We start from the raw sequence: 17,706 nt of genomic DNA on the forward strand, positions 1-17,706 counted from the left end.
TGATTATATATGGACACCTCTCTACCTCTCAGCATGATGTGCTTGAGTTCTTCTGACTTCTACCCTTTGGGTTCTAAAGGAACTGGCTTCATTTACCAAAACAAATTGTTTTTTTAAAAAATGAATTACCACTTTTATGCTTAAAAGTCGTCTCCATTTTTCCAGTTTTAAAAAAATGCAACTGATTTTAATTTCTATGTGTTTTTACTATAAAAATTCTGTTTTAGATGCTAGTTACTAACAAATAGCCCCTCTTGTATTGTAATTGTATGCGTTCTCTGTATTGTAATTTTCTAGAGGAAGACTCTTTCTTTGAACTCATTAACCAGAACAGGCTATTGCTTTACCAAAATGATTATTGGACTTTGCTCTTTGAGTAGAAACTTCATCTTCTGTGTCACTCTCATGTAGCTCTAATTTAATGTCTTAGAATATACACAGACTTCTCTGTGAATAGATTTTTGTGCATCTAGGAAAATGTTAGTAGCAAAGTCATCACTTTCAGTTTAAATTTTATCAAAGAATAAACTTCCAAAGTCTTTTTTTTCCTTTCTGCCTTTTTCCAAGTTTTCCTTCACATTTGACAGATGGTATTTACCAGTAGATTGGGGTAAAAAATAAGAGATTAGTTCACACTGCAGTCTCTTGTATCCAGACATATCCAGGCTATAGTGATGGGTACCCTTTGGCCCTCCAACCTTTTGTAATATACAATTACTACCTTCCCATAGTCATGTTGGCTGAGGCTCTTGAGAATTAATGTAACTAAAGAAGTTGATGAAATTTCTTGCCATGGTTACTACTACCATGTATGGATGCATACTTGTTCATCTGTTAACTATCAAATATTAACTGTCATTTGATGTTTAGACCAATCACATATTTTCCTTTTTGGAGTTAAGCTCTATGGAAAATGACTCTACATTTGCAGCAATCAGTACCACTCAGTAGATTGTCCAGTACAGTACTTAAAATAGGACCAACAGTTTCCCACTGCAATTGCATCAACACTTTGCACTTAAAACAACTTTGAGGAATGTGTTTATTAACATGATCCACTGCTAAACATCTCTAAGATGAAATAGACTGGTCTTCCCCAACCAGGTATTCAGTTGGGAACTCTAATCTGAAACTTCTGGAGGCTGCCTAGTTGGGAATGGCTGGTATAAATAAAAAGCCTGTTTAAATGTGTCTGAAGGAGTAGATCGGAGACATTGACAATTACCCCAGTAATTGATTTTGTTGATAGCTATGGCAATTCAGATTTTAAAGTTGAGAGGAATCTTGGCTTATGCAGCAGATGAAGCATTTGCTATGAGTTTTCTTTTACATTTTGTTTCTTTTGGTGTAAAGATATTTCTTTAAACTAAGAAACAGATGGTTGTTTTAAAAATTTGAAACAGCATATTTCAACTACTTTGAGTATCAACTACTGCAGAAAAGGCTGGCAGAGCAGTGTCCAAACTAAACATTTTCTTTCAGTGATGGACCCTGGATTTGGCTTGTTTGCTTAGAATTTAACTCTTCCCTCAGTTCAAAAATATCTTGACAGTTAGTAGTAACAGCATATTTACTGTGTTAAAACTTCTTTGCCTACAAATGATGTGTAGCTTGATCACTTCTGTTTTGGTTATGTCTCTTAACAATATAGATATTCATTAGCATATTCTCAGATGAGTTAAGACTATTTGGGGTAGGGGCTATTTTTGTTTGATTGTTTAAGAAGCTGATAAACTATATAGCTTTCCAGGGCCTCCAGTAATGGTTGATCATCAAAAGCAATTTCTAATTCCTGTGGCATGATGATCTTTCAAACAGACATCTGCATGTGACTTGGGCACAAAGCTGTTCCTGTACAGAAAAAAAAATTGAGAACACAGAAGAATCCTCATTTTGGCTGTTTCCTGAGATTGATTCAAATAATGTGTGTTAATTTCCTGTAGTTACCTCGATTTTTCATTTTCTGGCTATTCTGACATTTGCCAAGGGAAGGGGGGCACATTCACATGGTAATTAGGTGTTCAGAGAGACTACTTTATAAGGGCCCTATAAGCTAAAGTATCTTTTTTTGAATAAGCCAGAAAAAGATGAAACATACTTCATTTTATCTTTGTGAAATTAATTCAAATACCTTACAATTGTTCCTGTCTAAGCTCTTCAAAGGAAGAGCTTGCCATTGCAGATCCCATTTTTTCCAGTGATTGTTTTGCCGTGAAGTATTAAATCAGACCCGTCACCCTCCGCCGCCACTCTCTAGCAGCTATAACGATCACGTGTTGGATGTGACGTCGTATTTCCTGGATTTTAAAAGGAGAACAATGATAAGGAAGACCCAGCGAATTAAATGTAAATTTTAGAAATCTACAATTGATATAAATTGCCTAACAATATTTTCATTTTAAAATGGAAATATGAAATACTGTAATACAAAAGTTGATACAAGTTTCAGCACAGAGATAATGTGTGGTGGACCACCTTCAGGTTATCGGTATATAAACATAGAAAGGGACCGATTTACCGGTCTGCTGGAGTGATTATGAGAGTTGCCTTTAGAAATAGAGAAATCTGGAATTCTGGCGTCGGGCCAGCAGTGGGAATATTTTTCTGCAATGTCGAAAAATAATAAGCTTCTATACAACTGAGTAACAGACTTAAGCAGGAGCGGGGCGGGGGGCAGATAACTGAAGCGGACCTATGCCGCCAACTTCCAGGAGCTTCTCCGATGTATATATACCGGGAAAAACAACCCTCCATCCTGTAACGGCAATCGAGAATGAGTTGCTTTTGCACCACAATGTTTAATATGAAAAAGAGAATCACTTTTTAATCATATAAAATGAAATCTGGTTAAAAAAACAACCGACTGCTCCATTGTTTCAGGGTGATAGATGAAGAACATATGCTATATAACTGCAGAGATCCTGGATTTCTTCGTTTTTCTGTACCGGTTTCTTTATAGTATTTCCTCTGTATCGGAGGTGGGAGAGGAGAAAATATTTTTGTAGTTATGATTTCCAAATATAAACATTTTCCTTATTCTGCAAATGCTGGAGGACAAGCAATGGGATGAAATAAGCAGAGAGATGTCGAGAGGTGGGTTGTGCAACCAGAGTACTCCAAACGCTTTGGATTATATCGGCCCCGGATAACGGCTGTTGTATTTAGAAGTCCCCAAGGGTCTCTTAGTGTCTTTTCTTTTTTACATTCTGCTCCTGCAGGTGATACAAACGCGCCCATAAAACCCCAAAAAACCCAAACTGGTGAGAGGAGGCTTAGTCCTTGATTGTTAAATAAATTACACTCTCCCCAAACACTTCAGACTCTACGGCACGCAAACGGGAGGCTGAGAAGAAATACGCATGCGCCAAAGCAGCCTTGTTAAAACAAAAGCCCGCCTGTCCTAGAAAGCTATTGGCGGGGGATGGTCAGGTTGTAAATGCGCATGTGCGGTGGCGGGCTGATTTGATTTTATTTAGGTGGAGGTGAGAAGAGTTGTGGAAATGGAGGAAGGGGAGCTTCGTTCGGGCTAGTAAGTGGGTGGCGGCCTCTTGCCTTCTGTGTTTTATTCCCACGTTTTTTTCCTCGGGCTTTCCCAGGCGCTTCTAAAGCCTGGGAAAAACGGTTGCTTCTTAACGGTTCAACTCCCGTCGAATGACGGGTTGTGTTGTCAGGCAGTGACGTCATGGCGCTTCAAAGGAGCGTGGGGATGGAGCCCCCCTCCTTTTAGACAAGTTAGGCTACAAATATCGATCCGTGAGAGGCTGATCGGACACTAGAGCATTCAAGGGGGGCTTGTAAGTCTAAGGGGGTCATACCGCAGACTCACTGCTTCATCGCTTTGTTTACGTTTTCGGTGGCGGGTGGGAGAGAAGGAAGAGGTAGTCGGCGTGCAAAAGTAGGCAGCGTTTCTTTATCTGCAATACCGATACACTTTTGACTGGAGTGGGTTTTTGACGCTGCTGCTTGGTGGGACTAATGTCTTTAAATGTAGGGCTAATGTATCTGGACTGTAATGTTTTTCACTACTACTACATGTCCAGTGGTCGTCTGGATATTTGCAGCCCAGATATGGTAGCCCTTTTGACCTTCTTATAGTCAAATATTCAATAGATGAAGGGTTCTTAGCCATTCCTATCTTGCATTTAATGTTTGTTGTTTAGTGATTGTTTAAGGCCCAGTGGCAAATATAGACAACACTTTCTTTAGCTTGAGCAGGCTGTACTTACTGACATTTTCTTTCTATGCAACTCAATAGCCTCGCCTTGATTCTGGGTTTTCTGATTGTAGTTCCATATACTATACTGTTGGGGAAAATGCTGATGATACTTAGATGTGTAATGATTGGATAGTGAACCAACATCTGGGAAATTCCTAAAAAGCAATGTTTGATTGTAGTTATTTAGATTAACTTTGTTTTTAAAGGTTAGAAAACCAGGCTTAATAAGAATTCTTTGTTGTTAAACTTTTCAGCACAGAAGGTACTCTTCCAAAGGATTTGGCTCAACAGGTAAATGAAACTGTTAACTAAAAGTTTTAAAACATATAAGTTTTAATGCTCTGGTAAGAAACTTTAGGATTAATTCAAATGAATCCATACTTGGGATTCCTACATTTTTCTGCTGTTATATAGTAATCGATAATTCAGTTTGATACATCTTGGCCTTCCACTACAATACAATCATCTATAAAATAGAACAGAGGCTATATATTTAACAGAGGCAATTCCTTGTTCTTTACAGTTCAGGGGTTGAGATGGAAAAATTAGGCTGATTTAATATCTGATAGATCTGACTATGCATTCCATTTATTCATCTGGGGTTGGCATTACCTAAGAGGGAAAAGAAGTATCGGGTGATGATATCTAAATGAAGTTATTGAGCTATTTAAAGATCAAATGTAGTAGAATATGTAATGCATTCCTTGTTAAGCATAGATAGTTTTTTGCTTATTTTTATATTTGTTTCCCATTTGTGTATCTTTTTATCAATCTGTAGCTGTAAATCATGTGAGAATCCTATGGAACATTGTGGGTCCGTATAAATATTTATGGAATCAGACTAAATAATTTGGGAAGCAATTGCATTGTGTAGAGTTGGGCAAAAAAACACATGAATCTTTAAGCATGCTGAATCCTTTGAATAAGAAGAATGTTCTTGGAGCAATAAAGAAAATTACTGTGCTTTTCTATCACAGCAGAAACACCAAGATAACTTTGTTTTATTGTCTGGTTTATTGCTTGTGGAAAAGAAAATGATCTAATGTTATCCATAATGTTTCATGAGAAATATGTATTTTTGGTTTTAGACCAGTTCTCGAGACATGCAGTCTGCCTTTGAATGTGGAAAAAATGCTGAGATACTGGGTAAAAGAATTAAGACAAATAACATTTTTTTGTTTGGTCTTCTGCTACTGCTACTCCCATAATTCTTAGCCAGCATGGCCAATGGTAGTGGGCCCTTCTAAATCACCAGGTTAAGGAGATTGTACAGTCCTTCTTTTCCTATCTCCTTGTCCACTTTTTTTGGAGCTTATGTATCTCTTATTTCTGTTATACTTTGCTTTGAATAATCCTTAGGTGAAAAGCAAATCCAAAATATTCTTAATGTAAAATAAATTGTACTGATAGAACATTCCTGTGTCAGATTCTTTTCCCTCTGTTTACAACCTTTTTTTTTTTTTTTTTTTATCCTGCCTTTATTATTTTTATAAATAACTCAAGGTGGCGAACATACCTAATACTCCTTCCTCCTCCTATTTTTCCCACAACTACAACCCTGTGAGGTGAGTTGGGCGGAGAGAGAGTGACTGGCCCAAAGTCACCCAGCCGGCTTTCATGCCTAAGGTGGGATTAGAATTCAGTCTCCTTCTTTCTAGCCTGGTGCCTTAACCACTAGACCAAACTGGCACATGTTTTAAATTTATATGGTTCAAAAATTCAGTTGCATGCTGACTCTCTTGTCATTTTGCTTTGAGTTCCAATCTTTTTCTGTTTTGACATGAAGTATATTTTCTCTACTTTCCTTGTTTGCAGAAAATGCATACAGCCAAGAGACAATGGCTGCCAAATGCTTTGTCAAACCAGATAATATTGCTAGTTGTAGCAATGGGATCCCGCTTGAAATGACAGCCAGCCATTCAGTGAAGTTGGCAGAGTCTAGCAAACCGAAATGCCATCCAGAACCTAGTCTGAAGAATGGGTGTTGCCACGGCCTTGAGGAAGCATCCCTGCAGGGTATTGGTCCTGAAACAGGCCATGCTTCAACTTTGTTTAATGTATCCTTTGGACAGCTCCCTAGCCCCAAAGTTGCACGTCGCTCCTTGAGTCGCCACAGTCTGAAACTGGGGGTTAGTCGCCGGAAGTCACTGCCGCCTTTTCACATGGACATTTTTGGTATGTCTTATCAGTGCAAATTTAGTGGTTTAGTGATTAAGGATGAATCACTTTGTAGGAGGAAGGCAAAATGAGTTGAGTTCTTGAAGCTATGTGAACTACTCCTAAACAGATAGCACCCTAAAATTTGCTTCTAGCTGAACCATCCAGCAGGATGCTGTATAATACTGGGATTGGCCTTTTTTTTTTTTTTTCTCCTTAAACGGACTTTCTGCCTTCCTGGGGGGAACAACCCTTGACATTAGATTGGAAGAACTGAAACTTTTAATCCCATTTTTGTTTGGGTTTTTTTTTTAGCAGAGCTAATGAGTAGAATAGATGCCTTAAGACCATGCATTTCTTAAACACTAAACACTAAAAATATTTTCAAAAATGTTAGTTCTGCCCATTTTGAGTGGCTTTAAGAGTTCCAGAGGGCATGTTCTGGTGCTATATACAGGCCATTGATTGCCCATTCCTGGTGTAAAACAGTGTTCACCTGCCCTTCAAATAGTTGCACTATGATTTTCAAAAAGTGCTCTTTACAAACTCAGAGTTAATTAAGGAGTAAAAACTGTGAAGTATTTTGGGCATAAGGCACTCTAGTTATTAATCTATTATTTCAAAAGCTGGTGTTCTCTAAATGTGTTGAACATCAAGTCACATCAAGCACCAGGTTTGAGGGAAGCTCTGTCCTGTAATAATGCTTATCTGTTCAGAAATAAGTACTGTGTTCAGTAAGGCTTGCTTCAAGGTATGCTTGTGGGTTGTTAGAAATCTAACTTGTCCACAAATATTAGGCATACTGTGGAGTCGCTAAAATATAGTAATATTAATTTGAAAGACGAATTATTTCCCAAACTGAAATAATAGCCAAAAATGGCAGCTATTAAAGCACAGCAATCAGACAACTAATTAACATACCACACAATACTGGAAAAAGACATTAAACTGTGGAATAAAATTGGCTAATTCACTGTACTTTAAATGACATTGTGCTGAACTTTCAGAACTGAGTAAGGCAATCAGCCTGGATTTGCCAGAGGCTGACAGAATGACAGCACTTCTTCTTTCGAGTTTCCAGGTAAAGTTCAAGTTAAATCTTAATGGAAGATTTAACTCTGGAAAAGTGGTGACTACACAGAACTGTTCTTTGTGGAGTGTGGATTCAGTGGTGATGGTAGCATGACAGACGCAGCAATGGGGAGGCCTTCAGGCTACATATTGTGTGTATGCACAAGCCACTATCTAAACTAATGGCTCTTATTAGGGTCAGTCCTAACTAGCAGTGAAGTTCTTATTGTAAAAGTGCTAACTTTGTTAATTTGGTTACTTGAGAGCTGATTGGGGTTTTGGTTGCTGTACATGTATGGTTAAAAATTCTCTTATTTCTAGTAGCATTGGTGAAAAGTTAATTATAATGTGAATTCTGTCAACATTCTAAAGACCAAATACCAAACTTAAATCTTCTTCTCTTTCCTGTTAGTACTCTGCCCAAAAGCTTGAGCAGTCTCTAAGGCACATGGAAGGCTTTAATTTTGAAACTTTTCAGCAGAATGGTAAGTTTTATCCTTGGTTTACCTCAAGAGAGAAAGAGTTGTGTCTCATCTGCAGAGCACCTAGGAGTCAATTTGGTCAAGCCTGTTTGAGATTAAAACAAGTATTTTGTGAAGTTGGTGCTCAGCAGCCTAAAAACTTGTCAGAATTACTTCAGATAGATTATTTTGAAGGAAATATGCCATATTTCATTCTTAAATGTCTTAACTTGGCTCTTGGTCTTCACTGAACATAGCTGTTGGAAAAAAACCTCAGATACTATCATGCATGTATTTGCAATGAGCATATGTACCAGTGGTCTGTCCAATTAATGCAGGACCGCAGGCATACAAAACTATTGTACTGGCTAACACTATCTTCTACTATTTAAACACTAGTTTTAGTAACCCATTATGTGGACTGAAATTGCATTTAGGAATATGCCCAATGTTTCCTTCTCTTCTTGTATTACAAGGGAAAATCAACAGTGGTAGACAAATAGAGGTTCAGAAAAACTTGCCCTTCAACCTTACTGGGACACAGAAAGCTCATTTTTTTAATCTGAATAAACTGGTCTCTCATATAGCATTTCATCCTATTCAGTGTGGTTTCTCATTATCTTTTCCAGTGAGCTCACTTTCAGAAGAGCTGAGGCTCCACACAAAGAAACTGATGCTAGATGGAACTCTGCAGAAATGCTTTGATGACCCAAAATGGTATAATGACTAACCCTTTGTTTTATATGTTCCAACTAAAACATGTTCTTATGGACATGTACCTGACACAGTTATTAAGAATCAGGAGTAAATTGTGCCCTACTTCTTGGGTTCTTGGTGGTCTCTGAGCTTGGTTATTTTCTTGCAGAAGCTTCATTACCAGGCTGTGTAACAAAATTAGTGCAAGGGAGACTGGGGTTTGCTGACTGTATCTAATAGCTTGCCCTACCAGTCTTGGCGGGAGTGTGGCTTTCTCCTTGATGGTTTCTTGATTAGAATATTGTTTCTTCCCTGATTGTTCATGTGCTGTTTCCTGCTTATCTGGGTGTTCACTGCTGGAGGGGATGTATTCTAGGCTATTTGTTTTCTTTCTAGGCTTTTGATTCTATATTGTAAATGGTATGTAAATGGGGTAATGCTGCCTCCAAAAAAAATCACTATCCTCCCAGCAGACAAAAGCCAAGCCACTGTTATCATGGACAGAACACAATATGTATGGAAAGCCAAAGAACTACTGAAGGACAAAGAATCCTATAATCCCATAAATAACAACCCAGTATGGAAACTGGACAACCAAATCAAGAAAACCCTTAACTTTCTAAGCAAGAAAGGACAAATCACGAAATAAGAACAGTTGCAAGTGAAAAATGGTAGAACTGCCCTCCCATGCTTTTATGGACATCCCAAAATACACAAGCCCAACATATCACTTTGTTCAATTGTATCACTATCAGGGACCCCAACATACAATGCAGCTAAAGAGCTCACCAGAAAACTTGAACATATCATAGATGGGAAGAAATACTCTATCAATTCACCACTACAGTGCCTCCAGAATATCAAGGGCCTAAGAATAGAAGAGGATGAAATTATGGCTTCATTTGATGTCATAGCAATCTTCATGTGCATAGATTCAAAACTACCAAAAGAATCCATTGTGGCATTACTACACACACACCCAACCTAACAGAATACACTATGACTAAAACACCCAGAATCATGAAATTCATCAACCTTTGCCACACCACTTACTTTCAGTTCAATGGACAAATAAACAAATCAGAGGAACACCCATGAGTTCACCACTCAGGATTCTTAGCTAAGACTGTGATGTAATGTCTAGAAGCAGGAGCACTCCCACACAAACATCAAAAATATGGATCTGCTTTCTAGATGACAGAAAGCTCAGAGAGCACCAAGAACCCAACAGTTCAACCCCGAGCTACAGATATTCTCTTCTGTTGAATCCTGATTGCATAAGAATCCCATGTAAACCTTCTCATTATATGCATTAATAGTCTCTTAATTCTCTGCATCTTCTATCTATTTTAGGGGTTTGTCAGATCCTGCATTCAGTGCATCGTTGGCTGCTTTAAAGGACACAATTGCGAGGTAAGACAGAATCAATACCCACATGTACTGTAATGTGGGTGCTACAGTGATCAACTTGATAATTTGCAGTGGAGAATAAATTTGATGGAAGTATCTAGGGAAGGGCTTTTTTTAGTGTAGTAGTATTTTACTACAGAAAGTGTGGGCAATTCATAATTTGTAGGCTGAAAACAGTCCCCGAAACTCTTTAGCTATTTAACTTTAAAATTCCAAACTCCACAAAAAAGAGGAGATTCTGTGTCCTCCAATTACATCACTGCTTCACCACCATACTTTTGTAACCCTTGGAGGTCAAAGAACAAATTATTGTACCTAGCCAGGAAAAGATTGCCTACACCTAGACAGTAAAGTGGTAAAGTGTGGATGTATCTTTGTTCTAAAGGCGAATGTTTTCGTTTTCATTTCCCTTTCTAAAGGGAAGGTTGATTAAATTAGTGCTGTATTAAAAAGTAGTCATCTGATTATAGCCTTGAATATTCTCTTCTTTCCCATCTGGTTCAAATTCTTCCTCCTCTATCACGGTTAAACATAGTTCAACATTATATCTGAACTAATAACCATGCAAATGAGAATGAACCTTGAACATGTTTTTTCTCATTAGCATAATATAATTTTGATGTATGATTAAAGGCTATAAGTTGAGTGACAGCATGCAATTTGCCCCAGGAACAAGTGCAAACACCCATGGCCTCTTCTTATTCTTAAGATATCAGTAGTAGTATGCCACATGAGAGTGAATAAAAATGTGTATTTATTTAAAACATTTACATACTGCTTTCCATTAAAAGAAATCCCAAAACGATTTACAATTAAAAATTACAGTTGCATTTAGAAATAGTAGGTGAAAGCAATTAATAAAAACAAAGGCTTTTATAAAAACACAGTACAAAATAAAATCTGCAAAATAAACATTAAAATGCTAATAGAGAATACAAGCAGCAATAAAAGAATTAAAAATCACAGTAGGATTAAAACATTAAAAGTTCTGGGAGAATAATAATAATATTTGCCTAGTGCCAGAAAGATAATAAAGATGCCCCTGGATTGGAGGAATATCCTGAGCAGGCCCTCCAAATATGACATGAGTAGGACAAATGGGAAGAGGCGTCTCTTCAGATTTTAAACTATAAATAGCTTTGTAGTTAAAGCAACCATCTTGAACTGGGACTGGAAACAAACTGGAAGCCAGTGAAGACCATAAAGAACTTAAATATTATGTTCCTATTGCCCCCTTGCAGTCATAGCCCTGCCACAGTATTTTGAACTAACTGAAGTTTCTCAGCCGTATCCAAGGGCAGTCCAGCATATAACACATTGCAGTAATTTAGTGGAGCATTCCACTAAATAGAGCATTAGCTCCAACAGAAAGAGAAAAGGGTCTTCTACACGTCCATAGAAAGCTGACAACTCAGAGGATGTTGGGCTAATCCAGCTAATCATAAAAGTTATTCAGGTTTTTAATGAAAAAAATGTACTTGAGTAATTAGAACCAAAAATTCACAGCAATCTCCACACTATGCCTTTTTCTCTGGAATGCCATTGTTTATTTGCTCTTTTTTTTTCTGTTTGTGGAACACCAAGTGTTGTTAGCCCATTGTTTTCTGTATTGCTTTTTTTCTAAATCTGATCTGTGGTATGTTTTTTATAATGTAATTGCAGTACTTGTTTACCATGGACTAATAAAAGCTTTTAAGGATCTTTGTGCTTTGTAAGCTTTTTCTATTTATAAATTTAGCCCATTTAATGGTTCATAGAGTCTTTTAGTGCTCTGATGTCAATTTCTGTTCCTGTAAGGAAAAAAAGCTTTAAAGAATGCTTTCTTGTTAATATTTATTTATTAATTTACTAAATTTTTACTTTAAAAAACCCATTGGTTAAAGTCTTTTATCTCTCTATTAAAACAGAATGACACTGGGACAAAGAAGAGGCTATTCAGTTTATAAGCTATTTATCATGAATCCCCTAGCCATGTTCATTAGGAAACTATAAAACTAGCTGAACCTTTAAAGATAGAAGCAGATTCCATTTTGATTATAATAACCCCTCCAGCATCTCACAGAGTAATTATGTATTATATGCAAGATTGTTACAGGGTTAAATGTCAATGTCAGATCTTAAAATACACTTCCTGTATTGAAGCAGGTAATAATTCCCCAGATCTCATGAGCGTTGCCATAATGTGTCATCTAAGTGCTTGCATAAATCTGACTCCCAAACTTGTTTAAAGCCATGTGTAGGATTACCTATATCTGTTTTCATTACATGAAAATTTAGTTAATTATAACAGGGAGTCTTGGCTGAATGGGACTGGTTTATGAGCATCCCAAGAGAATCTGGAAGACAAAGAGTACACAGTATTGATGGAGCACGTAGTGTCATATACAATTCTCAAGTGGCCTCTTTTTTAAGGCTACTTCAAGATAATGACAGCAAATAGCAGCACTAATGTCTCTAGTGCTGAAGCAAATTATAACTTGTATTTTTAACAGGTTTTCAGCAGAGAATCAAGCTTGGGATGAGCTACTTCTGTCCTACCAGAAAAAAGTTGAAGAAATATCCAGGTTAGAATATTGGCTGCCTTTTTCTATCCTTAGATTATTTTGAAAGTAGGGTTATAATGCCAAAGGCTATAAAATTCACATAATGAAATTTAATTGAAAAGCACAGAAAAGTGAGTATGGACAGGGCCTGCACATTTTAAGTGCCATTAGTAGTTAAGCCCCAAATATCGAAACTGATGCTTTTTAATATTTCCAAATAATCCACATTTAACAACTTGAGTGAGGAGGCAGTAGAATGAGCTGGCCAAATTTGTTGATGGAGGTTGGGGGCTGTTGAAGATAAGGAGAGGAGATCCAATTTTCAGCATGGGGAAAGGGTTTTAAGTAAGGGTTCAATACAGATATATAATCCAGTTAATGCTTGCTCAGGAATTTTTCTCATTTTATTAATCTTATTTTAACTGTTCACTGAGGGCTGATGTCTTTAAGAGCCATACAAGGTTTGCCAACGTACAACAAACCTGATAGTAACACCAGTAAAGGGATTTTGTGTTTTATCCTGTAGAGAAGGATTCCCTTCTCATCTCAAAAAACAGGTGAAGAAAGGACTGTTGCCCAGTCAGATATTGCTTGAGAATGATGGTTGGTGTCTAGCTGGGGAAAAAAGGGAGGGGTAGGGAACCCAGAAGAATGATGAGGGTTGGACCAGAGTCTGACAGGCACATACCCTGTAAAAGTGAATTTACTGGCCAACAAATACTGGTTATTGTCATCTGCCTTTTTATCTTTTAAGGCAGTTACAGTCATGCAAGCTGAAACAAGCGCCAGAGGAATCTTGCAGCTACCTTGGGACATCCCAAGCCCATGTACTTCAAGCCAAGCCAGACTATCAGAAAATACTGGATTGTCAAGGAGAAGTCTTTTATTGCCTAGAGAGAGTGGTGAGTGATGGCAGTTATAATATTAATTTTAAAAAAACAGTAAGGAATGCCAAAACCACGGTGGAACCATTAAATGATGGAAAGAGCCTTGCATTAAAAACAGGCAGAACTCTCTTCTGAGAATTTACAGCAGTTCACAAACAGCATTTGTACTACCTATATACTTTTGCTCTTCTCCATCTCCCCTGAAACAATAGGCAGGTGGTAATGCCAAGTTGGAAGACCTGATAATCTAGGAGGCCAGGATGATTAGCAATAGATTCTACCAAAGATGATGGATCAAATTAGTGTCTAGAAAGCATCCACTGTGGATGGCTTGCCGTTCTGTGTGCTTTAGAAGAACTTAGAAACTGAAGGCCTTGTAGTAGAAGTAAAACGATCAATTGAACATGGATTGTTGGGGCAGAAGACATTGGATACTAGACTAGTCAGGGAAGGAGGCAACATTTTTCTTGAGCCTGAGGAGCAGAGGTTGAAGATGAGGATAAATCCACCCGAAGTGATAGCATGGCTCAAGGACTAATATAATGATTAGGAATTTCTCATTTTGAAAGAATCTCAAAGCAAATAATATACTAGAATTAGAAATTCTGCCAGGGCTGACTAGGAGAGGCAGTGCAGGGCCAAATGATAAATCTGGGACACTCCAACACCATCTTTGTAAGGAATAAAAACCCCAAAGCAAAGAAAAAGATGGCAAGAATAGCTAGGTTAGACTTGTGTTATTTGCTTACAGAATAAGTGAAGAGGAAGAGTCTAGAATGCCAGTTAAAAGGAAAAACAGGTGTATTTTTCTGTTCCTTTACACTGTAGGTTCTCATAAGAAATGAAAGCTAGATTCTTTAAATTTTATGCAAGCTTCTGTATTAGAGGTTATATTCTGAGCTTTGTAGAACTGAGATCATAAATGGGTAGAGATGATTAAAAAGGGTATTCCATAGGGATACATGACCTCCCTGTGCTGGCTACAGAAAACTGAGAATAAGTCCTATTTCATGTTTCATATTTCCATTAATTTGGAAAAAACGGGATGGAAGAGTATCAGCCATTCAGAACCTCAGTATAAAGCATAGCACACAGTAAGAGGATAATTCATCCTGTTTTCTATTCTAAGAGGTCAGTCAGCACTGGAGGATTGGGGTGGAATTAGATGACTGTAAACGATAATGAGCTACCAACACAAAATGGGTGAATCTTTGAATCAGACCTTGAAGGTCTTAGAATGAAATTTTGAAAGGAGGCTAAGAGTATGCTTGTTGCCTAGGGAGGAGGGAGCTTCTTAAACATTTTCCACTGTTTGATTGGATCTGAAAGTTCTGAATGATGCACCCCAGCAATACTTAGTTTAGAATAGGAGAGGGGATTGGTCATTTAAAGGGATCAGAATAGACCATCTCTGTTGGATTGTCACCTTTTAAATGATATTTGTTTTCAGCTTGATGAAATCAGTCAGATGGTAAAGGTTTGTCAGACCTACGTGGAAGACATTACATTGTATCTCCAGAAGCTATCAGCACAACTTGGTAAGTCATGGAGTGGCTATTAATTTTGTATAACTGAAACAAATTCCTAGTGTTCTCTTTTCCTCATTTGTATCAAAGGCTTATTTTATATTTATTTATTAAGTTTGTACACTGCCTGACTCCCAGTAACTCTGCCTTGTACATATTGCCCAGTGCACAGAAAGATAAAAGTTACAAAAAGGATTAATTTGGTGTATGTATACATTCTGTCTAACACAAGTCTAATTTCAGGTATGCCAAAGGCTGAAAGTGAGTTTTTGTTGTTCTCCATTCCTACTGATTTATTTCAACCTGATTTTCAGCTCTATTATTTTGAGGCTTTAGATTTCTGTTACCAGTTCCCCATCAAGCACTAGGAGTTAAATGGTATGGGTGGTTTTTTTGTTGTTGTTGTTGTTATAGTAGGAAAAATATTAAACTCATAGAGTGTAATTGTATTAATTTTATTACATTTATTAATGTTGGGCTTTTTTGTCATGACTGATGGGTTCCTCATTTCCCACAGAATGGAAACTGGAAACACACAAACATTTGTTTTACCCTGAAAAGTTGTTCTGGGTAATTGGGGAACTTTACAAAGCAGTACTGTATGAGACATTGTAACAGTGGTGTAAGCATTAGAAAAATCCCCTTTTCCTCCATTAGATCTTTATGTTTTCTGTAAATAGAAATAGCTTTTTGCTTTGTGGCAAGATTACTCTGGATCCAACCTACTTACAAGCCCATGCCAATGAATATCAGTATTGCTAATAATGCAATTCAGAAGTCATATTGATTTTACTCTGCATTAAGAGAAATTCTGCTGCACTGCACATTGGAAAGATATGTTACATTAACAGATTCAGTTATACAATGCAGCCTCAGTGCATTTGGGCATCCACTGGAATAGAAAACAGATTGTATGAGAAAGGTTTATTTGGGGCTGATTTTACATCAAAAATATCACCAGGAGTTGTGGTGGGGAGGTCTGTGTCTTGCTTTATAGAGATTGTTTGGCAATTCATGCAACACTAAGGCAAGGTGTTGCTTAGTTTGCTGTCTAAATCCATCTCAGAAAACAAAACCACAATTTGAAACTTGTTTGTAGTTTTAACTATAGTTTGTTATGTCTGAATCCACAATTAACCTAGTCTGCAAAAAATGGCATTATCTTTCGACAAGTTTGGAGCTTCAGTAGATTTTTTTATTATTTAACATTCTTAATCGTTGAAACAGTCTTTAAACTTAAAGTAGGAACCAAAACAGAAAAAAAAATTAGACAACACCTAACAAAGAATACATACTAAGAAAAGAGAAAAAAATCTACCTTATATTTTATACTTATTAATAGTCACTAGTTTACTAATAAATTCACTATAATATCAGTACATAATATTGTAACATATCAGAAAATCTCTCCCATAGTGATAAATATTGCTACATCCTTTGATTACTAGAAAATACTGCCTTTTCCAAAACAAATAGATCACATCTCCAACAATCATTCCTTAACTTCTGGAATAATACCACACTTCCAATTTCTCAAGTGATCACATGACCATAAAGCTTAGCAGATCTATGATAAGACTTTTAGTGTCCTATTAGGTTTCCACAGATGATGATTTTGCTATTCTCCAACTTTCAATTAATAGACTAAGTGTCTGGCATTAATACAATATTATTTCTATTTCAGCATCAAGGACTTTCCTGAAATTAGAGAAATCACCAGCCCGGAAACTTCTCAGGCTTCTCCAGACAAAATCATCTGTACTGCCACCTCCATAGTGTTAAAGAAAGTTGCAATTTTGTTTTGGTAACAGGCATCTTTTCAAGGCTGCCTCATTCTTCATCTGACTTTCTAAAACTGACATTGGAAATATCTAGGTAGGCCATAGCTATTAGCAACTTAAAAACTGGCTTGGCTGTTAAGTTACTGAAAAGAGCAAAGAAGCTAATTTCTCCACCCATGTGTGATGATGAAGGGGGGAAAAAAAGGAAGAGAACAGCCAGAAATAGCATCTTTTCTTTCTCTTTGAGTGTATTTTTCTCCACGCTACCTTGAACATCCTGTGAATAGTAGGCAAGTCTGAAAAAATCTTACAGTATTTTTTAGCTGCTTTGTCTTGTGCACTCTCTTTAATATTCTGATTGCCAATCAGAAATAAAATTTTTATTGGTAGATGTGGTGAAAATTAATACCCACCTAGTCAGGCAAATATTGGTACAGAATAAGTATTATTGATTTCAAACTGGAATGACAAAAAATGTTTTCTGGAATCCCACGTTCTGGTATATTCCCTTCCCCCCCCAACAGGAATTTCGGGGGGGGCAGGACATGTATTGCACATTTAATATGCAATAAAAAGTAGTGGGGAGTGCCCTAGTTCATCTAATGCCGTAGTTTAGGATATTCTGCTTCAAGTCTCCCCAACTCCTGTGGATATCCTGTGGATTTCATATCATTCATTCGGACTGAGCAAAATCTTCATGGGGCTTTTCTCCTTTTTTTCCGCCAGAATTGTCTAGAACTTGTCAGCAAAAACTTGAAGAAGTAGAAATCAAACATCTAAACTTGACAGGGTTCCCTTGAACATGCTGGCGTCTCCCTCTAGCATTCGACAGCTTAGTAACATTACAGATCTCGGTCCCGAATTTGTGCTTTCATTCTTTTCCTCAAGACGCCCCTTTGATGAACCTTCCTAATTCAAGGGAGAAATTGTAAAAAGCAACGTAGCAGGAAAAAAAAGG

At 37.3% G+C, this 17,706-nt stretch overlaps 1 protein-coding gene across 2 annotated transcripts; it reads left to right on the forward strand.

The window, feature by feature from the left end:
• The first annotated feature begins 86 nt into the window (after positions 1-86).
• On the forward strand, positions 87-17,598 carry DSN1 (DSN1 component of MIS12 kinetochore complex). 2 transcript variants are annotated; one of them, XM_025171804.2, is made up of 12 exons: positions 87-3,794; positions 4,471-4,507; positions 5,305-5,362; positions 6,032-6,391; positions 7,381-7,454; positions 7,857-7,929; positions 8,535-8,622; positions 9,955-10,014; positions 12,504-12,575; positions 13,309-13,456; positions 14,892-14,979; positions 16,652-17,598. In XM_025171804.2, the coding sequence occupies exons 3-12, from the start codon at positions 5,320-5,322 to the stop codon at positions 16,741-16,743; spliced, it is 1,098 nt and encodes a 365-aa protein (XP_025027572.1). In that variant the 5' UTR covers positions 87-3,794; positions 4,471-4,507; positions 5,305-5,319; the 3' UTR covers positions 16,744-17,598. The 2 variants fall into 2 exon arrangements, with proteins under 2 accessions (XP_025027572.1, XP_007421475.1); XM_007421413.4 differs by having other exon boundaries at positions 87-3,529.
• Positions 17,599-17,706: the final 108 nt, after the last annotated feature.

Source organism: Python bivittatus, unplaced genomic scaffold (genome assembly GCF_059951505.1).
Source record: "Python bivittatus isolate LINGU-HERP-01145 unplaced genomic scaffold, Pbiv_v1 ctg000220_np1212, whole genome shotgun sequence".
Lineage (NCBI taxonomy): Eukaryota > Metazoa > Chordata > Lepidosauria > Squamata > Pythonidae > Python > Python bivittatus.

Coding starts and splice junctions, on each gene's coding strand:
- DSN1 (XM_007421413.4), top strand. CDS start 3,501: ATGGAGGAAGGGGAGCTTCGTTCGGGCTA. Junction 5,363..6,031: donor AAAAAATGCTGAGATACTGG/GTAAAAGAATTA, acceptor CCTTGTTTGCAG/AAAATGCATACAGCCAAGAG. Junction 10,015..12,503: donor TTAAAGGACACAATTGCGAG/GTAAGACAGAAT, acceptor TATTTTTAACAG/GTTTTCAGCAGAGAATCAAG.